The 27840-nt window shown below is 41.1% G+C and overlaps 1 protein-coding gene across 2 annotated transcripts in view; it reads right to left on the bottom strand.

Annotated features, from left to right (window-relative positions):
• The window catches only part of itpr3 (inositol 1,4,5-trisphosphate receptor, type 3), an 841532-nt gene that overhangs the window by 755642 nt on the left and 58050 nt on the right, over positions 1 to 27840 (bottom strand). For both annotated transcript variants that reach the window (XM_077515178.1, XM_077515179.1), the window contains exon 4: positions 11953 to 12039. In XM_077515178.1, the coding sequence (XP_077371304.1) occupies positions 11953 to 12039 (87 nt within the window). The remainder of the gene's footprint in view (positions 1 to 11952; positions 12040 to 27840) is intronic.

Here is a 27840-nt window from a genome sequence, read left to right as displayed (position 1 = left end):
AAATTCGTAAGAAAAAAAATTGCCACTAGGTGGCGCTATCAGTAAGATGAAATATAAGTACGTAGATGTCTTTAGGGCTGGACTCTCATCAAATGTGTGAAATTTTGAGAAGATAGGATCATCTCGGTCAAGTTCATGCAGCTTTTATTGTCACGAAAAATCTTCAGACTTTGCGGCACCGTAGCGGCCACGCCCTTTGGCGAAAAGTTACAATATTCGGTGTGGGGCATGATCAACATCTTAAGGATTTTCTGACCAACTTTCAACTGGATCCCTTCAACGAGCTCAGCGCAGTAGCTAAAAACGTAAAGTATGACATTTATTGTTACCACTAGGTGGTGCTATATGTATAACTGAATTTTATCATATAGATGTTTTCAGGCCGTGACTATTACGTTGCCTGAGAAGTTTGAGATTTTTTGGAGCTTGAACATGGGAGTTATTAAGCATTTGCTCTTTCTGGACAAATGAAATTTTAAAGACAATATTTGATGCCCCGCCCCCGTCATATAGTATTTCTAAAAGGCAAGACTTTTTGCCCAGTTGTTCTCTCAGGTCTTGAGATGATAAATGCCAAGTTTGATGTGAATTGGATGAAAAATGTTTGCAGAGGGGGAAAAAGCATGACCACAGTGAATGTGCCAAAATAGGCCAAAATTGGACATAAAAAAATTCATAGCTGATTTCCTGTACATTTTAGCTACATGGTCCCAATAGACTTTTTTGTGCGTCTCGGGGTGCTACACGTGCCTGCCAATTTTCGTTGCTCTAGCTCAAACGTGCCAGGCTTGATTTTTATTTTTCTACGCTAGGGGGCGCTATAGAGTCGCGTTGTTATGACGACTTCATAATATAAAATTTTTCGCCGGGCCTGAGGATTGTGCAAAGTTTGGTGAGTTTTCGTGAATGTTGAGGTCCTCAAAAATGCGATCGTTTACGGAGAATAATAATAATAATAATAATAATAATAATAATAATAATTCGAACGAAAAACAATAGGGACCTCGCAGCGGTCGCTGCTCGGGCCCTAATAATAATAATAATAATAATAATTCGAACGAAAAACAATAGGGACCTCGCAGCGGTCGCTGCTCGGGCCCTAATAATCCGATCGAAAAACAATAGGGACCTCGCAGCGGTAGCTGCTCGGGCCCTAACTAGAGCTGCGAGCAGCTATAAAGGGCCCTCGCAGCCCGGGCCACGTTGGGGTCCTTGCACGTTGGGGTACTTGCACGTTAGGGTACTGGCACGTTGGGGTACTGGCATATTGGAAGCAAAATTTCTTTGAAAATGGCATAATAAACGTTTACATGTAGAATTTTTTTTTGCCAGTGTGTGTCAAGCTCAACGGGTTTTGGTGATTGTTAAGACCTGCAAAAATCAGCGTCCTTATTTATTTTTAGGCAATGAGTTGCCCTGATTGGTATTTTTTGTAAAAGTGTATATATACATCATCGCTCGTTGTACTCATTGCACAATGTTACTTTTATTGTCCAAAGGGGCAATCAAAAATGAATAAAACAAAATGGAAACGTACATACGTTTGGATCGGTGTGAAGCCAGTGAACAATTTGAGTGGTGGAAACTAAAAGAATATTCATAAATGGCTTAGTTATCACACTTAGAATGAGTTTACATTTTTTGTACAAAATACCGTATGTGTTTTTTTTTTTTTAAATATATTATGCCTCAAGGGCTAGGCGGCGCTGTATTTATAACTGAATGTTGTCATAGAGATACCTTCAGGCCTTGATTATAAGCATACATGTCAAGTGTGGGATTTTTTTTTGGAGCATGTACCGTGGAGTTATTATGCATATCCTTCATTCACGATATTGCTTTTAATGTCCATAGAGGCTATCAAAAATAAATAAAAATATATATATGTTTGGATAAGTCTGATGCCAGTGAACATTTTGAGTGGTGGAAACTAAAAGAATATTCATAAATGACTTAGTTATCACACTTAGAATGAGTTTACATTTTTTGTACAAAATACCGTATGTAGCGTATTTTTTTTTTATGCCTCAAGGGCTAGGTGACGCTGCATATATAACTGAATGTTGTCATAGAGATAGCTTCAGGCCTTGACGATAAACATACATGTCAAGTTTGGGATTTTATGGAGCATGTACCGGGGAGTTATTAAGCATATCCTTTTTCAGTGCGAAACACAAATTTTGATGCCCCGCCTTCATCATATAGTATTTCGAAAAGTCAAGATTTTTCCCCCTGTCGTTGGCTCAGGTCTTGACATGGTCCAGGGCAAGTCTTAACTCAGTCAGATGAAACGTGTAGGAGAAGTGGGCAAAAGTCTGCCCCCTGTGAATGTGCAAAAATCGTCAAAAATGGGACATTCAAAAATTCGTAGTTCACTTCCTGTTCATTTTAGCATATGGGTCCAAGAGACTTTTTTGTAGGTCTTGGGCTCTCTCATCAACCTAAAAATTTTCGTAGATCTTGCTTAAACGTACAACCGGGGCTGCTTCATTAAAAATTCCTAGGGGGCGCTATTGAGTCATTTTTGTAAAAATAGCACAATCAACAATAAAATATTGTTCATTTTACCAGGCCAGATGTGTGTGCCAAGTTTCATGAGTTTCTGCGCATGTTTAGACCCTCAAAACTGGCGTTGTTTTCTTGGCGAACAGTGCTTAGCCACGCCCACAGCGATTCGCGAAAACTCACAAACTTCGTGTTGTGACATCATGAAGGCCGAATCCCTCATCTGAGCAAATATGAGGTAGGTCCAGTTAACGTGTTTGGAGAAAAACGTAGAAGAAAATTCGTAAGAAAAAAAATTGCCACTGGGTGGCGCTATCAGTAAGATTAAATATAAGTTCACAGATGTCTTGAGGGCTGGACTCTCATCAAATGTGTGAAATTTTGAGAAGATAGGATCATCTCGGTCAAGTTAATGCAGCTTTTATTGTCACGAAAAATCTTTAGACTTTGCGGCACCATAGCGGCCACGCGCTTTGGCGAAAAGTTACAATATTCGGTGTGGGGCATGATCAACATCTTAAGGCTTTTCTGACCAATTTTCAACTGGATCCCTTCAACGAGCTCAGCGCAGTAGCTAAAAACGTAAAGTATGACATTTATTGTTACCACTAGGTGGCGCTATATGTATAACTGAATTTTATCATATAGATGTTTTCAGGCCGTGACTATTACATTGCCTGAGAAGTTTGAGATTTTTTGGAGCTTGAACATGGGAGTTATTAAGCATTTGCTCTTTCTGGACAAATGAAATTTTAAAGGCAATATTTGATGCCCCGCCCCCATCATATAGTATTTCGAAAAGGCAAGACTTTTTTCCCAGTTGTTCTCTCACGTCTTGAGATGATAAATGCCAAGTTTGAAGTTAATTGGATGAAAAATGTTTGCAGAGGGGGAAAAAGCATGACCACAGTGAATGTGCCAAAATAGGCCAAAATTGGACATTAAAAAATTCATAGCTCATTTCCTGTACATTTTAGCTACATGGTCCCAATAGACTTTTTTGTGCATCTCGGGGTGCTACACGTGCCTGCCAATTTTCGTTGCTCCAGCTCAAACGTGCCGGGCTTGGCTTTTATTTTTCTACGCTAGGGGGCGCTATAGAGTCGCGTTGTTATGACGACTTCATAATATCAAATTTTTCGCCGGTCCTGAGGAGTGTGCAAAGTTCGGTGAGTTTTCGTGAATGTTTAGGTACCCAAAATCGGGATCGTTTGCGGAGAATAAAGAAGAAGAAGAAGAAGAAGAAGAATAACTAGAGCTGCGAGCAGCTATAAAGGGCCCTCGCAGCCCGGGCCACATTGGGGTCCTTGCACGTTGGGGTACTTGCACGTTGGGGTACTGGCACGTTGGGGTACTGGCATATTGGAAGCAAAATTTCTTTGAAAATGGCATAATAAACGTTTACATGTAGAATATTTTTTTGCCAGTGTGTGTGTCAAGCTCAACGGGTTTTGGTGATTGTTAAGACCTGCAAAAATCAGCGTCCTTTTTTATTTTTAGGCAATGAGTTGCCCTGATTGGTATTTTTTTGTAAAAGTGTATATACACATCATCGCTCGTTGTACTCATTGCACAATGTTACTTTTATTGTCCAAAGGGGCAATCAAAAATGAATAAAACAAAATGGAAACGTACATACGTTTGGATCGGTGTGAAGCCAGTGAACAATTTGAGTGGTGGAAACTAAAAGAATATTCATAAATGACTTAGTTATCACACTTAGAATGAGTGTACATTTTTTGTACAAAATTCCGTATGTGGGGTATTTATTTTTTTTTTTATATAAGCCTCAAGGGCTAGGTGGCGCTGTATTTATAACTGAATGTTGTCATAGAGATACCTTCAGGCCTTGATTATAAGCATACATGTCAAGTGTGGGATTTTTTTTGGAGCATGTACCGTGGAGTTATTAAGCATATCCTTCATTCACGATATTGCTTTTAATGTCCACAGAGGCTATCAAAAATAAATAAAAATATATATATGTTTGGATAAGTCTGATGCCAGTGAACATTTTGAGTGGTGGAAACTAAAAGAATATTCATAAATGACTTAGTTATCACACTTAGAATGAGTTTACATTTTTTGTACAAAATACCGTATGTGGGGTATTTTTTTTTTATGCCTCAAGGGCTAGGTGACGCTGCATATATAACTGAATGTTGTCATAGAGATAGCTTCAGGCCTTGACGATAAACATACATGTCAAGTTTGGGATTTTTTGGAGCATGTACCGGGGAGTTATCAAGCATATCCTTTTTCATTGCGAAACACAAATTTTGATGCCCCGCCCTCATCATATAGTATTTCGAAAAGTCAACATTTTTCCCCCTGTCGTTGGCTCAGGTCTTGACATGGTCCAGGTCAAGTCTTAACTCAGTCGGATGAAACGTGGAGAAGAAGTGGGCAAAAGTATGCCCCCTGTAAATGTGCAAAAATCATAAAAAATGGGACATTCAAAAATTCGTAGCTCACTTCCTGTTCATTTTAGCATATGGGTCCAAGAGACTTTTATGTAGGTCTTGGGCTCCCTCATACACCTAAAAATATTCGTCATTCTTGCTTAAACGTACAACCGGGGCTGCTTCGTTAAAAATTTCTAGGGGGCGCTATTGATTCTTTTTTTTAAAAATAGCACAATCAACAATAAAATATTGCTCATTGTACCAGGCCAGATGTGTGTGCCAAGTTTCATGAGTTTCTGTGCATGTTTAGACCCTCAAAACTGGCGTTGTTTTCTTGGCGAACAGCGCTTAGCCACGCCCACAGCAATTCGCGAAAACTCACAAACTTCGTGTTGTGACACCGTGAAGGCCGAAACCCTCATCTGAGCAAATATGAGGTAGGTCCAGTTAACGTGTTTGGAGAAAAACGTAGAAGAAAATTTGTAAGAAAGAAAATTGCCACTAGGTGGCGCTATCAGTAAGATTAAATATAAGTTCATAGATGTCTTTAGGGCTGGACTCTCATCAAATGTGTGAAATTTTGAGAAGATAGGATCATCTCGGTCAAGTTAATGCAGCTTTTATTGTCACGAAAAATCTTTAGAATTTGCGGCACCGTAGCGGCCACGCCCTTTGGCGAAAAGTTACAATATTCGGTGTGGGGCATGATCAACATCTTAAGGCTTTTCTGACCAATTTTCAACTGGATCCCTTCAACGAGCTCAGCGCAGTAGCTAAAAATGTAAAGTATGACATTTATTGTTACCACTAGGTGGCGCTATATGTATAACTAAATTTTATCATATAGATGTTTTCAGGCCGTGACTATTACATTGCCTGAGAAGCTTGAGATTTTTTGGAGCTTGAACATGGGAGTTATTAAGCATTTGCTCTTTCTGGACAAATGAAATTTTAAAGGCAATATTTGATGCCCCGCCCCCATCATATAGTATTTCGAAAAGGCAAGACTTTTTGCCCAGTTGTTCTCTCAGGTCTTGAGATGATAAATGCCAAGTTTGAAGTCAATTGGATGAAAAATGTTTGCAAAGGGGGAAAAAGCATGACCACAGTGAATGTGCCAAAATAGGCCAAAATTGGACATAAAAAAATTCATAGCTCATTTCCTGTACATTTTAGCTACATGGTCCCAATAGACTTTTTTGTGCGTCTCGGGGTGCTACACGTGCCTGCCAATTTTTGTTGCTCTAGCTCAAACGTGCCGGGTTTGGTTTTTATTTTTCTACGCTAGGGGGCGCTATAGAGTCGCGTTGTTATGACGACTTCATAATATCAAATTTTTCGCCGGGCCTGAGGAGTGTGCAAAGTTTGGTGAGTTTTCGTGAATGTTTAGGTACCCAAAATCGTGATCGTTTGCGGAGAATAAAGAAGAAGAAGAAGAAGAAGAAGAAGAAGAGGAAGAAGAAGAAGAAGAAAAAGAAGAAGAAGAAGAAGAAGAAGAAGAAGAAGAAGAATTTTTACAAAAACAATAGGGACCTCGCAGCGGTCGCTGCTCGGGCCCTAATAATAATTTTTACAAAAACAATAGGGACCTCGCAGCGGTCGCTGCTCGGGCCCTAATAACTAGAGCTGCAAGCAGCTATAAAGGGCCCTCGCAGCCCGGGCCACGTTGGGGTACTTGCACGTTGGGGTACTTGCACGTTGGGGTACTGGCACATTGGAAGCAGAATTTCTTTTAAAATGGCATGATACCCCATTACATGTGGTTTTTTATTTTTATTTTTTGCCAGGTGTGATGAGTGTGTCAAGCTCAATGGGTTCTGGTGATTGTTAAGATCTGCAAAAATCGTCTTTTTTTATTTTTTTTATTTTTAGGCAATGAGTTGGCCTGATTGGTATTTTTTGCAAAAGTATATATACCCATCATCGCTCGTACTCATTGCACAATGTTGCTTTTATTGTTCATAGAGGCAATCAAAAAAAAAAAGAAAATAAATAAAAAAGTACATATGTTTGGATCGGTCTGATGCCAGTGAACATATTGAGTGGTGGAAAGTAAAAGAATATTCATAAATGACTTATTTATCACACTTACAATGAGTTTACAATTTTTGTAAAAATACCATAAGTGAGGCATTTTTTTTACGTCTCAAGGACTAGGTGGCGCTGTATTTCTAACTGAATTTTGTCATAATGATACCTTCAGGCCTTCACTATAAATATACATTTCAAGTATGGGATTTTTTTGAGCATGTACCTGGGAGTTATTAAGCATATCCTTCATTCACGATATTGCTTTTAATGTCCACAGATGCTATCAAAAATAAATAAAACTAAATAACAAAAATACGTATGTTTGGTTAGGTCTGATGCCAGTGAACATTTTGAGTGGTGGAAAGTAAAAGAATATTCATAAATGACTTAGTTATCGGGCGGCACGGTGGCTAACTGGTTAGCACGTCCGCCTCCCAGTTCTGAGGACTCCGGTTCGAGTCCAGGCTCCGGCCTTCCTGGGTGGAGTTTGCATGTTCTCCCCGTGCCAGCGTGGTTCTTCTCCGGGTACTCCGGTCTCCTCCCACATTCCAAAGACATGCATGGCAGGTTAATTGGGTGCTCCAAATTGACCCTAGGTGTGCTTGTGAGTATGGATGGTTGTTCGTCTCTGTGTGCCCTGCGATTGGCTGGCAACCAGTCCGGGGTGTCCCCCGCCTACTGCCCAGAGCCAGCTGAGATAGGCGCCAGCACCCCCCGCGACCCTTGTGAGGAATAAGCGGCCAAGAAAATGGAAGGATGGATGGATGGATGGACTTAGTTATCACAGAATGAGTTTTCATTTTTTTTATAAATACCGTTTTTTCATGCCTCAAGGGCTAGGTGGCGCTGCATATATAACTGAAGTTATTAGTTAATAAGGGAATTAAGCATATCCTTTTTCATTGCGAAACACAAAATTTGATGCCCCGCCCTCATCATATAGTATTCCGAAAAGTCAAGATTTTTCCACCTGTCGTTGGCTCAGGTCTTGACATGGCCCAGGTCTAGTCTGAAGTCAGTCGGATGAAACGTGTAGGAGAAGTGGGCAAAAGTAAATGTGTGTGTAAATGTGCTAAAATCGTAAAAAAAATGGGACATTCAAAAATTCGTAGCTCACTTCCTGTTCATTTTAGCATATGGGTCCAAGAGACATTTTTTGTAGGTCTTGGGCTCCCTAATACACCTAAAAATTTTCGTAGCTCTTGCTTAAATGTACAACTGGGGCTGTTTCGTTAAAAATTTCTAGGGGGCGCTATTGAGTCATTTTTGTAAAAAGCACAATCCACGATAAAATATTGCTCATTTTGCCAGGCCAGACGTGTGTGCCAAGTTTCATGTGTTTCTGTGCCGGTTTAGGCCCTCAATATTGGCGTTGTTTTCTTGGCGAACAGCGCTTAGCTTCACCCACAGCGATTCGCGAAAACTCACAAACTTCGTGTTGTGACATCATGAAGGCCGAAACCCTCATCTGAGCAAATATGAGGTAGGTTCAGCTAACGTGGTTGGAGAAAAACATTGAAGAAAAATCGTAAGAAAAAAAAATGCCAGTAGGTGGCGCTATCAGCAAGATGAAATATAAGTTCGTAGATGTCTTTAGGGCTGGACTCTCATCAAATGTGTGAAATTTTGAGAAGATAGGATCATCTCGGTCAAGTCAATGCAGCTTTTATTGTCACGAAAAATCTTCAGACTTTGCGTCACCGTAGCGGCCACGCCCTTTGGCGAAAAGTTACAATATTCGGTGTGGAGCATGATCACCATCTTAAGGCTTTTCTGACCAATTTTCAACTGGATTCCTTCAAAGAGCTTGGCACAGTAGCTAAAAACGTAAAGTATGACATTTATTGTCACCACTAGGTGGCGCTATATGTATAACTGACATTTATCATATAAATGTTTTCAGGCCGTGACTATTAAGTTGCATGAGAAGTTTGAGATTTTTTGGAAAAGCCGAAAGAAGAAGAAGAATGCTAATTTTAAGTTAGCTGCAGCTAATTCTAAGATACTGCTAAGGTAATGCTAAGCTAATTTACAATCTACTAATTTACACCATTACTTGATTCTTCAATCATGATTCCATTTTGTACCTGATTCTTCAAACTTTACCCAATTTTTGTTTTTTCTAGTCTTATTTTTTCATTTATTCACTGATTCACACTGTTCAAAAATTCAATTGTTCAGTTCAGTGTTCATTTAATGTTGTTACTCTTTAAGTTGATCAAAGCCTAAATATTAACTCTGACGGTGTATCGGGGTTGTGTGCCTCAGTGAAATGGAAGAGTCACTTACATCTACTTTGGAGTAGCATTCCTGCAATATTGATCAGCACCAACATGTCTTTTAATATGCAATGTCAAAATTCAACACTGAGCATTCATACTGTATTTGGTCCATGATACAGTATATTGCATTTTATATTTTAGTTATTGGCTTACACTGTAAGCTAATAAAACATTTTGCAAAAAATGAACCTGATTCCCTTTTGATATGACTAAAACGTCAATCAAGACATAATGGAAGCCACATAATTATACAGTGGTACCTCTACTTACGAAATTAATTGGTTCTGGAAGAAAGTTCTTAAGTAGAAAATTTTGTAAGTAGAGACGCATTTTCCATGTAAATGCCCTAATCCGTTCCAAGCCTCCCAAATTTCAGACATAAATGTTTTATAAAGCATAAAAATGCATCAAAACATGTAACAAATACATGTTACAATTAGATTATTGCACAATCAATGAGAGTTGTGCATAATGTAAATAAAGAATAGAATAAAGAATAAAAATGATGGTCATTTACCTTTTTAACTGCTGTCCTCGTTTTTTGCCCTCTGGTTCATGTTCTCCTCTCTCAGAAGTGTTTTTTTTTTTTTTTTTTTTTTTTGCCTGGTGTTTTGTAAAGAACTGATCCATGGATGTTTTTGTTTTGTTTTGTTTTGTTTTTAAACAATCCTTCTGAAATGTCCAAGGCAAACATCATCTTAGTGAGCAAACGCCCGACTGGTGAACACTTTTTCTGGGCGATTCTTTTAAACAAATTCTGAAACTTCATGGAAACTTCCGGTATGACGAGGCATCTTCTTTTCTTTTTTTTATTTAATAGGGCCGTCTCGTCGCAATTAAAAACTTACTGTGCCTTCATCAATCACCAATTGTTTGAATTTGTGCACAAATTCGTTGCCCGTTAGTTCATACATTTACGAAAAACTCGGAACACCTCATGGGCCGCGGGATGAATGATGAGGACGCTGTATAGACACCGATCTAGTATACGCTCATACCTATGGTAGAGGTTCCTCTTAGCCAATGGGATGCCAGAACGATGCACAAACACCAATCTAGTATTTATGCTCATAGATACCTATGGTAGGAAATAGCCATAGCCGAAAGTATGTTGCGTTCGGTAATGTATTTTTACCTTTCGTATCTAGAAATTTCTTTCGTAACAAGAGGCAATATTTTCCCATTGAGGCGTTTCGTAACTCAAAAATTTCGTATGAAGAGACGTTCGTAAGTAGAGGTTCCACTGTATATGTATTAACTGCATTTGTTCTTTTTTAAGCAGTTATGTACAAAGTGACCTGGATGCTATTCCTGCTGACACAGATTGAAAGGTAAAGTAGACCAACATTGGGCAAACTGTTGCATGCGGTTTCCACCTTGCAAGAGTCAGCAGTCACATCCAAAACCGTTGAACGTACCGGCACAAATGAGGTATCAAAAGATGCGGCTCGATCTGACTCTGCGCAAAATTACTTTTTTCAGAATTCCGAGTTACCATGGCGACGCAATTCCCAAATAAACCCCGCCAAAAAGTCTCATAGGAATGAATGGAGAAAGGGGGGGGCAGATCTACAAATTAACTCATTAATACCCACGGGCGAGCAGTCTCGTCAACCATGTTTTTTTTTTTTTAATGAATAGGTGGATGAGACTCTTGGGAAACTTTCCCTTAAGCCCGTGAAGCACTGTCGTAAGTAACTGTGCCCTCTTGATGGCGGTGGTAGTCTCGTTCCATAAGAAGGATGTGATTTCCTAGCAAAGAAGAAGAGCGGAGTTTTGTGGAGTTGTGATGTGGTGGGTGGAGAAAGGACGAGTGCTAACTGGAGGATGCTAAAAACAAGCAATCTATTTTCAAGCAGCTCACGCTTTAGCAGAGCATTTGTCACGCTCGGTCAAGAGGTGACTAAGAGAAAGATCAAGTAGCGGATTCAGCAGAGGAGGCTGTGAATACACGAAAGGACACGTCACGGGCGTCCACTTCAAAAGCCACCGCCTCCGGCGTTCTTAAGGCAAGTTGTGAAAGCTTGCATCGTAGTATTTCTGACGATTAAACGTCATCTGACCAGGAATCTGGTGACGAATTTGGTGAACTCGAGCCGCATTCGTCAGTTGAATGGATCCCTTCTAAGTCTGGCAGCATTCAACCCTAGAAGCTTCTGGAAGCCGCGAAGGTAAGCTAACGTGTAGCATTTTGCTCAGTGCTTCTGTAAATCGAGTGATCACAATTGTACTAGTTCAGTATATTGAATGTCACAGGAATGAACTTGTATGGATGAGAATATTCAGTCATGCTTCTGTAAATGTGCAATTTCTGTACCAGGTACGAACACAACATTCAATTACAGTTGGTGCAGCATACACAGATGCGCCCTTCGCTGTTCCACGGAGTGCAGAGAGAACACGCACGCACACACCCCCACACACACCCCCACAGGCACCCACGCACCCCCACACACACACTTAATTATCTCATTGAGCACCTACCACACCCGTGTGCGCGTGCATGGGTGTGTGTGTGTGTGTGGTGCATTGAACAAGTCAATATTAAAAGAACAGTGAGTGTGTGTTTACTTAGCACATGATCACACATGCTCATTACAGCAGAGGGATGTGTTGCCATGGTGATGAGGGAGGGGTGTGTATGCATACAGTATAATTGATTGTTTCAACATTTACACAACACAGCACTTTATAATCCGAAAGTTGCACACAAAAAGAGAAAAACCTACCTGGATGACGGTTCCATACTTGACCACATCTCCATGAACCTTCTTGTTTTCGGTCTCGTTCTGCTTCTGCTCCAAGTTTGATGCGTGCTAAACCACAAGCACAAACACGTATTTTTCAGGGTCCAACATTAACAGACATGTGACTGTTTAGGGCCAAGTGAAGTTCACTGGGCCAGACCACCTGTACAAATTTCACATCTAAATGTGATTAAATCAACATATTCTAAACTTTAAATATCTAGTATCTAGCATTTACTGTTTTGAGTTTTATTCACTTACATTGAACATGGTTTTATACACTATACAATATTTTATCCCCACAGTGCACGTTTGACTGCCCCCATTCACAGATGCATTGTGCGCTATATACTCAGTTGCATTTTGTTCACTGACTCTTTCATGCCTCACTATTTCATCCACTGTAGGTAGGCCGACAAATATAAATTTGGCTAAATATTGCTTTGAATCACAATATCTACTGTTTTTAGTGGGGAGTGGAGTATGCAGTTTTTTGTTTTTTTGTTTGTTTTTTAGCCTTGAACACTTTTCAAGTGCATTTTGGCCACTGAGACAACGCGTCACAATTTCTTCTACAGGCAGACCTACATATATGACTAATTCCATTCAGCATTTTTTCTTTTAACTTTATCTATAAAGTATACTGAGTAGTGAACAGTGTGGATATTTTTACGGCTGCCATTATCATATGTACTTGCATGCATTTTGGCCACTGAGACAGCATGCTTCACCCTTTATTTCACATGTACACCTACATAAAAAATTATACATTTTGTGAAGTATTGTTTTAAATTAGGGCCAGTGCTGGTTCTGGCAGGGCCACAACAATTTGACTCATGATGGCCACCACCCAAACAGGTTTAGTGTCAGACCTTGTTATTTGTTCAAGTTAAAACAGCAACTTGAACAAATGATCATCTTAACTGTTAAACAACAGAAGTTCCAGAGTGGAAAACAATCTGTTTGATGATGCTGGTTGAACCTCTAAGATGTTCTCATTTCAAAACAAGAACAGTTTGTTCGAGGGTTGAATTACAACATAAGAAAATCTTTATTAACTGCATAGTCAGTGTTTTATTTAACAAATTTGTAATGCTCACCCTTTGCTATATTGAAGTCAATGTTCCCTCTAAGCTGCGCGCGTGCGCAATTGCGCAGTGCTCTCACCACCTCAACACACAGCAAATGTCTTGCAGCGCAGTAAAAAAAAAAAAATCCTAACCTGCAGCTGTATTTACTGTTTGTATTTTTTATATTATCTTCATATAAACAAATTAAAACTTTATATAGTACGTGTGGTTAATGGAGTGGGAAAGTAAAATGTGACAAAAAAGCTTAAATACAAGGGGAGCAGCCATGTCGTGTTGTGGGACGGAGCGGCTCCGTCCAAAATGAATGAACATTACGTTACTACGGTGACGCCAGCCAGCGCGCGTACCACGCACACAACAGGACACCATTCCCACTTCACTAAAGCCTGATTTATGCCTCCACGTTTGCTCTCGCGTTAATGACCGGCGTAGATCACATGATCTACGTGAGCCATGAATTTTAAGTGCCGCGGAGCTCGTGGCCGGCTGCGGTGCACACGTCGCCAATCCTTGCATGCCGTAGATGGCGGGGTGTAGCTCGCTTGTGATTGGTCCGTTTGATGGTGTACTCTGCTTTTTTTTTCGTTTTCTCCCTCCCCGCACCCGCCCAGACAGTTTCCGTGAAGGCAACTGGCGACGCAAATCGACTTCCTGCCTTGCAACCACAGCTGTACATGTGGATATGTGCATGGGACGAGAGGCGAAAAAATAAAAAAAATAAAACTGTGTTTGCTAAGGGTGTGGCTGTTGTGTTTTGGCGAGTTTACGGCCGACACCGGTGCAAACTGGCAATAAATAATTGCCACGGTGATGAGCCGACTCTCCCCCGGCTTTGTTTAGTGTTTCTGAATTAAATTGAACTTCCTGAATTCGTCACAAAATGCAGAGGAATCTCCACTCTGTGGCGTCCCAGCCATAGCGACAGCCCGACTTGGAGTGAAACCACAGCAGACACTGATGTGTAGTGCGCACAAGTTGGCAGGCAAACGCAGGTGCGGCGCTCCGCCGTAACGCCTCCGCGTGAGCCTCAAGCAGAAGTATACTGAGGCCTTTACAGTTTTAATAGCAGTTTGAGTGCGCACACAGTTGTTCTACTGTAGTTTGAAGCATGCATGCATGATAGAAACGCTCACACTCAGCACTGACGAGACTGCAGCGACGCAACAGCGCCATTCAGGAAGTCCAAATATGGGCGTAGTTGGAAGTCCAAATATGAGCGTAGTTTACGAGCCACTTCAACGAGGCTCTTCACGCGTTTCAGAAATGTTCACGTTTTAATAAATTGCGTTTTCCATTACTTTTGAGTGGACAATGTGGGCCCATATTTATAAAAAAAAATGTTTTGAGACTTAATTATGGTTAAAATAACCTGTGATTAAAAACAAGTAACAAACGAGGGCTGAATCTAATCGTCTGACACGTGATGTACAAGTGGTTTGAATTTTTTTGTAACATACATACATCATGTAATTTATGATCTCAGGTTTTGGACAGGTGTAATACTGGTTTGGATGTCATGTGCATGTCTGATGTTGTCAAGAGCTTACTGTACATAAATGGACTTAGTTGGGTTTACATTTCACAGCCAATTTTGTCCTAATGGCCTTTGCGTTCATTTCATTGTTCATAGTTCTGACAACATGATGCCGACCAATCTTTGAATAGCCCTCACAGATATAGCTTCTAAAAGAAAATTTATATATGCGTTATTTTCATAACAATTAAATGTGAATGGAGCGCTTCTTGCAGTCTTATTGGTCCAACCATACGCCACACAGAGCGGCATTTCACTGTGGAAACAGTAAATTAACATGAAAATGCTGCGGGAAAACGAATATTTTCAAGTTTGGTTGGCTTAGTGGGTAGCAACGTAAGATGGCTGCCGGTGGCTTCACTTCTCGCTATGGTGATATAAGTGGCATTGTGAGTCTGTATATAATAAGTCCGTGGATGTCGCTCACCGTATTCCATGGATTGCTCAAGAAGTTTGCGTGAATGCAGTCACACGGAAAATTAGAGGGAACATTGATTACAGTCTATTTCAGGTACGAGAGTTGTCATCACACTTTCCGTATTTAAAAATCATTGGTCCCATTTGCATGAAAAGCACAGAATGTCAAAGAAAAAGCAGCATTAAATCCTTTGTAACAATCCATGAGGACTGTTTTGTTTTGTTTTTACTCTTGAATTTCAAATTATTCCATTTGGGGGTGATTTACAGACAAAGTAAGTCAACCTAAGTTCAAGGGTGACAACCACCACTGAAGCTGACACCACACAATGTTCATGCTGCTCAGTGCAATCAGATCAATGCTAGCAAACAGATGTTAACATAAACATGATATATATGTAAAGGACGGCAAATGTCAAAAAGTGATTTATTGCCCCCCATAAATAGCCCTTTGAAGTAAGCCCCGCCCCCTTCCGGCATCTTAGCCAATCAGAAGCCGTTATTTTGAATTAAGCCCTACCCACTTGCCACCTTCTTAACCAATCAGAACCCCAGGACGGCTTCTGTCAAAAATGATTGATGACATTCTGCACCCCCCACCCCACCCCCCTCATCGTCTTAACCAATCAGAGGTTGGAAGCCACCCCCCTCATCGTCCTAGCCAATCAGAACCCCAGGACGGCTTCTGTCAAAAATGATTGATGACATTCTGTTTCCCACAACATCAAACACATGTTTTCCGGTCCCCCCACCCCTTTAACAAACATAGGGTTCCGGTCACCCCCCACCGATTGTATACGTACTTCCTTTGAACCCCCCAAACAGTAGCTTTGTTGTTTTCCGGTCCCCCCACCCCTTTAACAAACAATTGATTCCGGTCACCCCCCACCGATTGTCTACGTACTTCCTTTGAACCCCCAAACAGTAGCTTTGTTGTCCAGGTGATAAAAAACTTTTTTTTATCTTACAGGAAGGATCCTACCAGCTTTTGAAGTATTATGGGGAAAACGAGCCCTTGTATTCATGAAATTTTTCACACGAATACTGATAAAATGTACCAAACGGTGGGAAACGACCAATCTTCACACCCCGGATGGGCCTGCGTGAATGTAAATTAGTATGAGGCTCACTTAATCTAGTTAAAGTGAATATTAAAAAATGTTATCCATTTGTTTTATGTTTTTTAAATAAATAAAAAGAGACTTACCGATTCTTCTGAATACGTAGTCGTGTCTCATTCAATGGGGTTTTTCTTTTTTTAAAAATAAAAAAAATTGTGACTAGGAGCTAGTGAGTTGCGACCCCCTCAAGCTGCGGTAAACGGCGCCATCTATTGGGCAAAGGATGTTACTGCATATGGTCCTGGGCTTTCTTTCTCAAAAATAAATAAAAATAAATGAGGCGACGTTTGTACTTTTTCTTTTTTTAGATTAAATACCACGTGGTATTTGGGTGGGATGGATTTAAAACAGTGGGTGTGTTTTTAGACTGACTAACGGAGGAGATTCGATTTTTCTTTTTCATTTGAGCGGTGACAGCTGAAACAAAATGTCTGAACCCAATCATCGTGTAATAGGTGAGACATGTGTTTTAATGCAGGTGCTGAATCCCCAGAGGACACCTCGTAAACATAGAATGTTTTTACGTCGTGTTCAAAAACCTGCTGACGGGATTTGGAGAAGAAGTGGTCTTTGGATGATGCATTTTGGGGGTATCGTTTTTTGTACGAGATGGGGGAATTGTGTATTTTTATGGAATATGACGGGATCAAGACAACGCCGGCCACTGGCTTCGGCACACTGAATTCAAACGATTGGGGTGTGATCAACGAACTTATCCCCAGGAACTTTAAAGAGTACGCATCAATACATTCGGATCAGCACGGCCAGGTTGGTGAGATTCTGTGTTTTACATGGATTAGTAGAACAGCTCCAAACGGACGGTGGTACTTTCGAGTAAAGATTGAGCACGTTAAAAGAGATGAAGAATGTCCATCAAAAACCACGAGGGGGTGTAGGGAGCCCGACCATATGTATTTTACGTTGGAATCATTCAATACAGAATGTGGTGTTTTTTATAAAATTGTAAGCGTCTGATTGGCGGGACCACATGCTGAGTGAGTCTGAGAGAATTTCTACCTTGTATTCTAATAGCAGATTGTGGTTGAATCTCATCGGGGTGAGAAAAACTCTGAAATTTGATTAACCACAGTCAGCCGACATTCCCCCTCCCTCCCTCCCTCCCTCTACACCTCACACCTAACATACCTCCCCCCCCCACCCCTTGTAAGCATAAAAAAAAGTACTACCCCCCAACAAGGTAATAACTATCTACAATCGTCTGACACGGGGGGAGAAAAACTCTGAAATTTGATTATCTACAGTCTGCCGACACCCCCCTCCTTACACCCGAACCACCTTTTCCCGCCTCTACAAGTATAAAAATAGTACGCGCCCCCCAGCAAGGTATGAGCCATCTACATTCGTTTGATACGCAACAAGAAATGCCTCCGATCATGCGCCCCACCGATGAACGAGAAGGAAGCACACCGCCACCGGCGCAGACAACTTCTCCGGTGCTATTTTCTACAAACAGCGAAGGTATGCGTTCCTGCTTTGATCCTGCTCCTATTCTAATCACCTCGAGTCCCGAATGCTCGGATATTGAAGAAAACGTTGCGGACGTCACCTTTCTTGGGACACCCGTCCAGCGAGGAGACTGCCCGATGGACGTCCCTCCCGGCCCTCATTCATCCGGGGTCTACCAAATCGTGAGGACGGTAGGACCTTACGATGCTCATTTTGCGGTTGTCCGGAAGGACGAGCCGATTGGCGGGGGTCCCCGCCCGTCAACGTCGGCGGAATGTTACGGAGGCCTGACTTCCGCTAAGGAGGAGGCGGCGGCGGAGGGGGGTCTCTGCGCATGCTCCAACGCTGGGCCGTGCGATGACGTCAACGGGGCGTGTGGAAAAGAGAATCTTCCACCGCTAGCACAAACGCTTTCGGTCACAAACGACACGTGGCGTGGGGAGAGCAGTTCGCCGGTAGCACACGGGATTCCAGCGTGGGCTCTTTCCAGCGAATCTTCGTCAGCTTCCGAGACACCGGATCGGCCTGTGTGGAATTTCTCATCAGATTCAGCCTTTCACCCTTCACCGGCGGCAACGACGTGGGAATTCCCAAACGGTAAGGCTAACCCCGATACTAGGGGAGTATCTATGTTTGGAACTTTCGACGACGCGTCATCATCTAACGTTATGCTTCCAGGATTACCGGCGGACGCCATCCCTCCACCGCCTCCGCAGCCGCGCAACGAACGAGACACTTTGTTGGATTGGACACAGACTCCGTTCATGTGGGTGAACAACGCGAGATATCAATGTATTAAACAGGCTGTTAGCTACATGCTAAGGATCGCTATCCTCAGATATAGTAGAAAAACGTGCGAAGGGTGTTTTTATTCATACATATGTCGAAACAACCACACCTGTTTTAACGCACCCAGACGCCCGTATTATTTTGGGGTGAATTTCGACGCCATTATCGGAGAATTATGTAACGGGCATTTTAGATCAACAATCCACAGAGTTGTAACAGTCACGAATCACCCTTCCTCAGACGCAGACGTAAAACGCATCATCGAATCGGTGCTACACGACTACGTACATGAACGCTTGATTTTAGACAGAATCACAGCCGTTCTTTCCAGCACCTGGGACGGATACCTCCCCTTCGCAATCCCTGACTTGATCCGGGGGCTGTACGATCGCGATGGGTAATTTTCTAAGAAAAATGCAAATCAATTATTACTACGGCATTGATAATTGGATAGAAATTATAGAGAAAGCTATACACAAATGCGATGAAGATGACGATGATGATGTTGATGACGATGATGATGATTCCAAACGTGTCAAACGCCTGGTTTTAGTAATTGATAAAGTCAGGACTTTGGCCCCCACCTTGTTTGGGCAATCCTGGGGGGAGTATGTAAAACGCGTTGTTGAAATAAGTCACCACAATATTACTGATACTCTGGATTATGCCACGTGCGAATGGAGGGGTGATCCTGTCAAAGCTGGGCAAGTGATTACCCTCATTGCTCTATTCATAGATTGCGCACGATACTGTGAAGATAATAATATTCCTCGTAATATGGTGATGAAATGAAACAATTTAAAAGCTTTATCGAACGCAAAGTACATCCCCGTATCTTGTTTAGAGTGCTTTACTATGTTAATCCATAATTTTTTCTACACCCGTGAGGTTGAAAATGTATGTTTTGTGTTTTTACTTTTTATAGTTTTTAGAATTGTGTTTTTTATTATCCATTGAATAAAAAAAAAAAAAAAAAAAAAATCATGTATACTCACTTTTTGAAAATGTATGTTTTTCTTAGTTTTTTAGAATTATGTGTTTTGTTATCCTTTGATTTTAAAAATCATGTATACTCACTTTTTGAAAATGTATGTTTTTCTTAGTTTTTTAGAATTACGTGTTTTTTATTATTCGTTGATTTAAAATGTATGTTTTATGTTTTTTATAGTTTTTAGAATTATGTGTTTTGATATTATCCTTTGAATTAAAAAAATAAATAAATCATGTATACTCACTTTTTGAAAATGTATGTTTTTACTTTTTGAAAATGTATGTTTTGTGTTTTTTTTTAGTTTTTAGAATTATGTATTCTTGTGTTTTTTATTATCCATTGAATAAAAATAAAAAAAAAAGTCTATGCGTAGGCTTTGTTTTATGACACACACACACACACACACACACACACACACACACACACACACACACACACACACACACACACACACGGTAAATAATGCATTGAAATATAACGATGCAAATTAATTTTAACTGTTTATTTTACTATCTAATAAAATATTTAATTGTGTATAAAATTATAGACATAACCTTTATTAACCATTAGGAGAGATGCGGAAGGAGGGGAGTAGTAGGCCTTGTTTTATAACGCACACACACACACACACACACACACACACACACACACACACACACACACACACACACACACACACGCACACACGGTAAATAATGCATTGAAATATAACGATGCAAATTAATTTTACCACCTATTAAAAATATTTAAATGTGTATAAAATTATAGACACAACCTTTATTAACCATTAAGAGAGAGATGAGGATGGAGGAGGGCAGGCGTTTGAAAGAGCTATACTTTGATCCCAAACAGCCATCCAGTTATGGGGGTGTAGATCGTCTCCATATAGGTCTCCAGGAGACCTCGAATAAAAAAATAAAACGTGATAAAGTTAAAGAATATTTATCTCAACATGATACGTATTCGTTACATAAACCAGCCCGTATTAATTTCCCTAGAAATAGAGTATTTATTACGGGGCCTCTGAGACAGTTCCAGGCCGATCTGTGTGACATGCAAGCGTTAGCATCCTACAACGACAATAATAAATATTTATTGACCGTTATTGATATTTTTTCAAAGCGAGCGTACGCCCGCGTATTGAAAGATAAATCAGCGATGAGGGTGACGGAGGCCTTTGAATCAGTCTTCGCCGAGAGCGGCGTTCCTAAAAAATTACAAACGGATCAAGGAAAAGAATTTTTTAATACCCGTTTTACTAAATTAATGAAAAAACATCGGATCATTCACTTTGCAACGCACAGCGACACAAAAGCCCAAACGGTGGAAAGATTTAATCGGACGTTGAAAACTAGGATGTGGCGTTATTTTACGGCGAAAAATACCCACAGATATATAGATATTTTACAAGAACTCATATCAGCCTACAATAATAGTATTCATTCTAGCATTAAAATGAGGCCGAATGAAGTGAACGGCGAAACGACTCGAAAAGCATTTTTCAATTTATACGGAAACATCCCGGTAGGCGGAAAGATTAAAATGAATTTTAAAAAAGGAGATATTGTACGAATATCAAAATTAAGAGGGGTTTTCGATAAGAAATATGAACAGAGCTTCACCGATGAATATTTCACAATTACTAAATGTATTCCACGAGCGCCCCCTGTCTACAAACTAGCAGATTACGATGGCGAGGAAATAGAAGGGTCATTTTATGAGCAAGAACTGCAAAAGGTCAATATTTCAAAAGATTATGCTTTTCAAATTGAAAAAATTATTAAAAGGCGAAAGGTTAACGAACGGATTCAATATCTAATCCGTTGGAAGGGCTGGCCGGAAAAATTTAATAGCTGGGTGCACGCGTCACAGGTTGTAAATATTTAAAATTAACGGAAATATACAATATAAATCATACGTTAATATGGATCCCATTAACGAAGGAGGTTTCTACGTAACTCTCCCGTCAAATTGAAGCATGGATATGTTTAAGGATAATACAATTGTGCAATACAGAGTTAATCTGGCCCGTCATTTAGATCTGGTCAAGGGGGAGTGGGAGGTGGGCCTAACGGAAATTTCATACCCACGCAGCTGGGTAAACATTCCTGAAGAACACACGTCGTTTTTCTTAACGAATACAAAAACGTCCGCCCAATACGTTCTAGACGTTAAACCCGGGGACTATGATAATCTCGAAATGGTGGGACAGGCGGTAGAGGGCGCTATAAAAAATAAAATAGGCCCTTTCATTTTATTAAATTTCAACCCCTTGAAAAGATCATTTTTTTTCTTCACGGCGAAAGACGGCTACAAGATTCGGTTCGTGGGTCCTCTAGCTTATATTCTGGGCATGAAAGATGGCGAATGGTTTACTATTGAATTAAAATCGACTGTTGCGCCTCATCCCGCGGATATAAACGCTGGACAATATTATCTGTATTTATATACGGATGTAATTCGACACCAGGCGGTTGGTGACGCATCCACTCCGCTATTGAGAGCAGTCCCTGTTTTAGGCCGATACGGGGAGATTATTTATAAAAATTTCAACCCGGCTTATTATCATCCTGTTAGTAAAAAGCACATCGAAGATATAGCGATACAAATTAAGACGGATCAAAATCAACCCGTTGGTTTCCGTTTTGGGAAGGTCATTTTAACGTTACACTTTAGACCTCGATAGATCATGGTTATTATGACGTCACATCCGGACCCCTACCGCTTCGTTCAATATTATGAACATCAGACCGGAAGCGGTATACCAGGGTTCCAAGGTGCGCCCGTGCAATACGGCCGCGGATTAGGATCTATTTTTGCAAAATTATTTCGTTTCGTAGCCCCCTTAGTTAAAAGAGGTTTGAACGTGGCCAAACCGCATTTACAGTCAGCGGCTAAAAATATTGCCACGGATGTCGCAGGGCGTGTTATGGAAAGAATGAGTCAGAAGAGGGGGGTTAACCAAGATGGCTCGGGCCTAGTCGTACTGGCGCGGCGTCCGGCCTCTAGGCCTGTGGGGCGCAGGATTAAGACGCATAAAAAACGCAAGAGCAGTACTAAAAGAAAATCAGTTCGAAAAAGAAAGCGTATGAGAAACAGCGTGGATATTTTCTCTTAAAGAAAAATGGCCCTCTTACACCACAAGTCGCAAGAATGTACCATGTCCGAATTAGATTTATTTTCACCTCCCATGACGCAGCTCTCAATAGAACAGAGTCAGTATATTGAGATTTTGCCCCTGTCAGCCCTTGGCGACCAATCCCCTATCGAATTTTTCATCCCCGGTGATGGGTCGAAATATCTTGACTTGGCGGATACGCTATTGCACCTGCGCTTAAAAATAACGCGACGAGACGGGTCTAACATCGCCCCTAACGAACGCGTTAGTATAATTAATTTTCCTTTGAATACTATTTTTAGCCAAGTTGACGTCACCCTCGGCGACCGTTTAATTTCACAATCTAGCGCCTCGCATCCCTATAGGGCTATAATAGAGACGTTATTAAATTTCTCCGGGGATACGCTGAAAAGTCAATTTACGGCGGGGATGTTTTTTAAAGATACGAGAGGTGTTATGGACTCGCTAGCCGTCGAAGGGGACGGGGTAAACGAAGGCTTTGTTAGACGGGCTCGTCTAATACAGAATTCAAAAGAATTTGACGTCATCGGTCCGATTCATACGGATATATTTTTCTGCGAGAGACACCTTTTGAATAACGTGGATTTAAGGTTGAAGCTGACAAGAGCGAGCGATGATTTCTGTCTGATGAGTGCACCTGACAGCGATACACGTTTGAAAATTATGGGTGCGTCGCTGTTTATTAAAAAAGTATGCGTCTCCCCAGCGGTGACGCTGGGTCACGCCTCAGCTCTCAATAAGGGGAATGCCTTATATCCGGTTACGAGAGTCAACATAAAAACTTATTCCATCCCTCAAAATTCAAGGATATGTCATCAAGACAACCTCTTTCTAGGAACTATGCCAAAAAGTGTCGTCCTGGCTCTCGTTAATCATAACGCTTTTGTGGGCAGAAGAGATTTAAACCCCTTTAATTTCGCTCATCACGATATTGAATATTTAGCACTATCGAGAGACGGCACTCAGGTCCCAAATAAACCTTTTCAACCGCTTTTTGCAACGGGGAACTCTGTGCGTGAATTCCATAATTTATATGAAGCAACCGGAAGGTATCTGAAAGATTTGCCCCTGTTTTTAGACTTGCAGGACTTTCAAAATGGCTACGCGCTTTTTGTTTTTAACCTAAGCCCAACCTCCGATACAGAGGCATTATCACCCGTCTCCAACGGTGTCGTAAGACTAGATATGAGATTTAGAAATCCTCTCCCCCATACAGCAACCCTTATCGTTTATGCCGCTTACGACAGCATTATAGAAATTAATTCAAAAAGAGAAGTTTTGATCGACTATTATTAAAAGATGAACGGCCGTGATTTGGAGCGTCTGATGAGGCAAATTCAGGGGGAAAGATTCCAAGGCGTCTTCGCCGAAGATGAGTTGACTGACATATTAGCGCCCCCTACCCCCGCCTTCTTTATTGTTAATACGCACCCTCGCCATCTTTCCGGCGAACACTGGGTGGCGCTGTCGTTAGAAGGCGACGGCACGGCTACGTTCTTCGATTCTTTCGGATTCCCTCCGGATTTTTATTATTACCCCGAGAGTATAAACCGTTTCTTAAAAAAACATTCCGACCGGATATTTCACCACGACCGCCAATTACAGCACGAACTCTCGACAGTATGTGGTCAGCATTGTGTTTATTATTTATCAGCCCGAGGATGTGGTGAATCTTACCGCGAGGTTTTAACCCATTATTATGACGATGTAGTTATGAATGATGTTATGGTTGCAACGTTCGTCGAAAGTCGGAGGATGTTTCCCAGGACGATGTGCGGCGGTCAAATTTCATGTTGTTTAGATATATTTAAAAAAAAATGTCAATGCTCATGATGTCTTTTTCAAATATTTTATTCAATAAAATTCATATGCAAAAAGATACAAAAGATGCGAGTGGGTGTGTTTATTCTCCTTTTCTCGATGATAGGTGTAAAATTAATAATCCTCCCATTTGATGATTTTCTGCTTCCTCTTCCTCTTCCTTCTACCGCCGGATATTACGTCATCGTCACTTTGCTTAGAAATAGATTCGTTTTTTATTAATCTTAAACGCTCTCTGGCGTGGGGGTTCGATACTATAGTCTCGGGTATATTAAGCTCCGATATTAGTTGCAAGAATTCCGTCCAACCCAGTAACCCTCGCTCGTTGATCTTCTTTCCGTTTACAATAAGATGTTTGACTAAATCGGTCATATGTGAGCCTCTGACGGGTCTACCGTTAGAGATAAACTCCTCCCGTTGATTCCATGCCTTTTCTTCACGAGACGATATTTTTCTTAAAACATATTCGGCGTTTTTGCGGTGACGTTGCGGAATAGTTTGTAATATTTCACCCCATTCATCCGCATTCGTCTTGACACTTCCCCCCGCCTCTCCCTCCTCCTCCTCCTCCTCGTCCTTCTTTTCCGCGCCTCCTCCTCCCCGTTAAAAAACCCCCCGCGGATTAGGAACTGTCAAAGCCACCGGAACCAACTCACGATCTCTTTGTTTAAGCAGTCCTAAATACCGTTGCAATAGAGTTTGATATCTTCTTAGTTTTTCATATTGCGTTATAGAACGATCGTCTAATAACTCTCTCATCCTAATGTCCAAATCATCCTGTGCTGTCTCCCGAATATTGGGTGTGGGTCTGCTTAAACGTTCCAGTTGGTGCGGGGAAACTAAATACATTTTCTGAGCTGTTTTCAAACTCATGTTTTATTTGTTTACTAGACCTGTGACGATGCTACCTAGGACAGGTGCAAAAGCGGCCAGTAGAAGGGAGTATGAAACCACCTTTTTGAACTAAAGTCATACGCTTCTTTCTGAGACTGTTTTTTTTATCGGCCAATATCCGAATAAACTTCTTTCTCCTCTTCAGCTTCTTATATTGAGACGGGTTTAGAGGAATATGCCCTTTTAAGAGATTTAAAGCAATCTCACAGAGCGCTTTCACTAGGGCTTTGGGGGCTTGTTTGAGAATTTGTTTACGTTTGCTAGGGAGGGCACGAAACAATAATTTAAGAAGCGGGGCGTTTTTTTTTTAAAGTTTTGACATCTTACGAGCTTTTGGGTAAATATACTGCGGGCCACTCCCCGTGTAACACACCGGTTCTCAATCTAAATCGATCTGGTGACGCGGGGGTAAGATCTACCAATAAATACCCATGAGCGTTTTTTGTGGCGTCCTCATAACATTCCAAAAATTACTTTTTACGCGTGGGGTAGATTTGATTAGCCAAAACACTCGCCTGTAATTTGTCGCGAGGGTTTTTAAACAGTATAATGTAATTACTGTTTAAACTGATTGTTCTGCTATACTTCCCTTGATGGAAAATGTTTTGAGTGAGCAACATGACGCTCATTTTCCGATGATGTCTGTATTGGGTAAAAATGTTTACCACTTCCGGGTGATCGCTCGCCTCGAAGATGACGTCATCCAAGATGATCAGGTGCGAAAGATGGACTGGAAAGAGAGATTCGTCCTCAAAGCATTCCGGGAGACCTTTTACAAACTTTATCTTTTTATTCAGTTTTTTTTCAAGTTCATCATACATTTCCTGGTAAGAATTATAAATCCAGACGATATTCTCAGGAGGTGACTTCATGACATGTTCACAATTTTCCAAAATACTTTTCACAAAAAATGTCTTGCCGCACCCGCTTGGACCGGCGACCAGACATGAAAATGGTGTTTCTAATCTAGTATCAAAATCAATGTGGTTCGGATTCATATTTATTTATTTATTTTATTTATTTATTTATTTTATTTTATTTATTTTTTATTTTTTTTTGCTCCAACACAGTCACAATCACAAACAAAAACACAAGCACATCAAAAACCAAATGGAACGCTACGACCGCCTGGAAGCAACCGACGTTTGTCGTAAACCACCTTAAACTTTTTCATAAATGAAGTGTTTTTCAAATGAAACCCCTTCTTATCTCGCACAATGTTGAAATGAGGGGCTTGAAGCTCCCCTGGTCGCGCCCCCATGCTGTCGACGTACCCGTCAACCAGCTCCTTCACGCTGTCAAAATTGATGATTTGAGAGGTGTCATGCGTCTGCGTAATGCCTTTCACCTTCATGACCAATTTCCTCTTGCTTCTGGTCTGATAAGCGTAGCTTTTCGGACCTGCGGAGACAAATTCTTGGATGGTGTCATTATCTAATTCATCTGTCAGATCACCCAAAAGATCACCTAATGGGAGAGTGCTTTCACCCTGTTTCACAGTATAGATCAAACTATCCGTGTCTGTATAAAGTACTCTGTTTTGCAGTTGTTCCAAATACCCATACATTATTAAACGGGCATAGGAGGTTGTTAGGCACGCGATGAAGATGTTGGACGTCGGTGAGGAGGGTGTTTGAGCGCTTTTGCTGTATTTGTACTGTACCAGAGAAACATCATCGTTAAGGAAGTGAAAAAATTTCACCTCGTACATCCCTGAGAACAGCAGGTTGAAAAAACGATCCGGATTTTTTACAATCTCTGTTTGATTTAAATTTTCACGCTGTCCGAGTTTGCCCCACGTCGAATTCATGCATAGCTTTGAAACCTGTCTTTTGGCCGGGTTTGGCGCTATCTTGCTAGCGTCGAGTTGAATACCCTGGTGCTTCAAGTAGTCGGAGATGTATTTCACTCGCCCGGCGTCATCTATGATGTGTGAGGGGTAGCCCGAAGATTCCTGCTTTCCTTTGAGAAAGGTGTTCATGTATTGTTTGAAAACATCATTACTCGAGTCATTAAAATGCCATACTTCATCAACATGTGAGACGGTGTAGCCTAGATCTAAAGCTTTGATGAACTCGGGCGTCGTCCATACACCTGCCAACTCTCTTTCTTTGTTATCATGAGTACACGCGCTATCTTGGTTGTTAAGTTCTGCGCATGTTCTGCAAAGCGTAAACACAAGTTTACCTCTAGCTGTTTTATGAGGAAGAAGAGGGAAATACAATTTTTTCGGAGGTAGAACAACGGCTTTGATGAACCCAAAATACTTTCTGAGGTCACCAAAGTCTCTGTGAATGATAACGGGATGCCCGAGAGGGTATTGACAGGTGCTGTTGACAAAAGGATACAGAGAGGTGACATCAACGTACAATACACGTTCATCAGGCGCGGCTGTGTACCGTAAAACAAAAGCATTGGTTCTACCTCCAAAAAGAGCATTGCGAGGATTGAGAGGTTCAGGGAATTTTGATTCGCGCAGAAACTCTCTCACTCTCGGATCAGTCTGTTTCATTCGTTGCCATACATGTTCTCTCATGACAAAAAGTTTAACGCCGTGATTATGAGTTAGCTCGTGCATTCTCTTTTCAGTAGCGTCAAATTTTTCT

This window comes from Festucalex cinctus, chromosome 2, assembly GCF_051991245.1.
Source record: "Festucalex cinctus isolate MCC-2025b chromosome 2, RoL_Fcin_1.0, whole genome shotgun sequence".
NCBI classification, from domain to species: domain Eukaryota; kingdom Metazoa; phylum Chordata; class Actinopteri; order Syngnathiformes; family Syngnathidae; genus Festucalex; species Festucalex cinctus.
The sequence above is the reverse complement of the archived record's forward strand: the minus strand, read 5'-3'. Positions and strand labels throughout refer to the sequence as shown.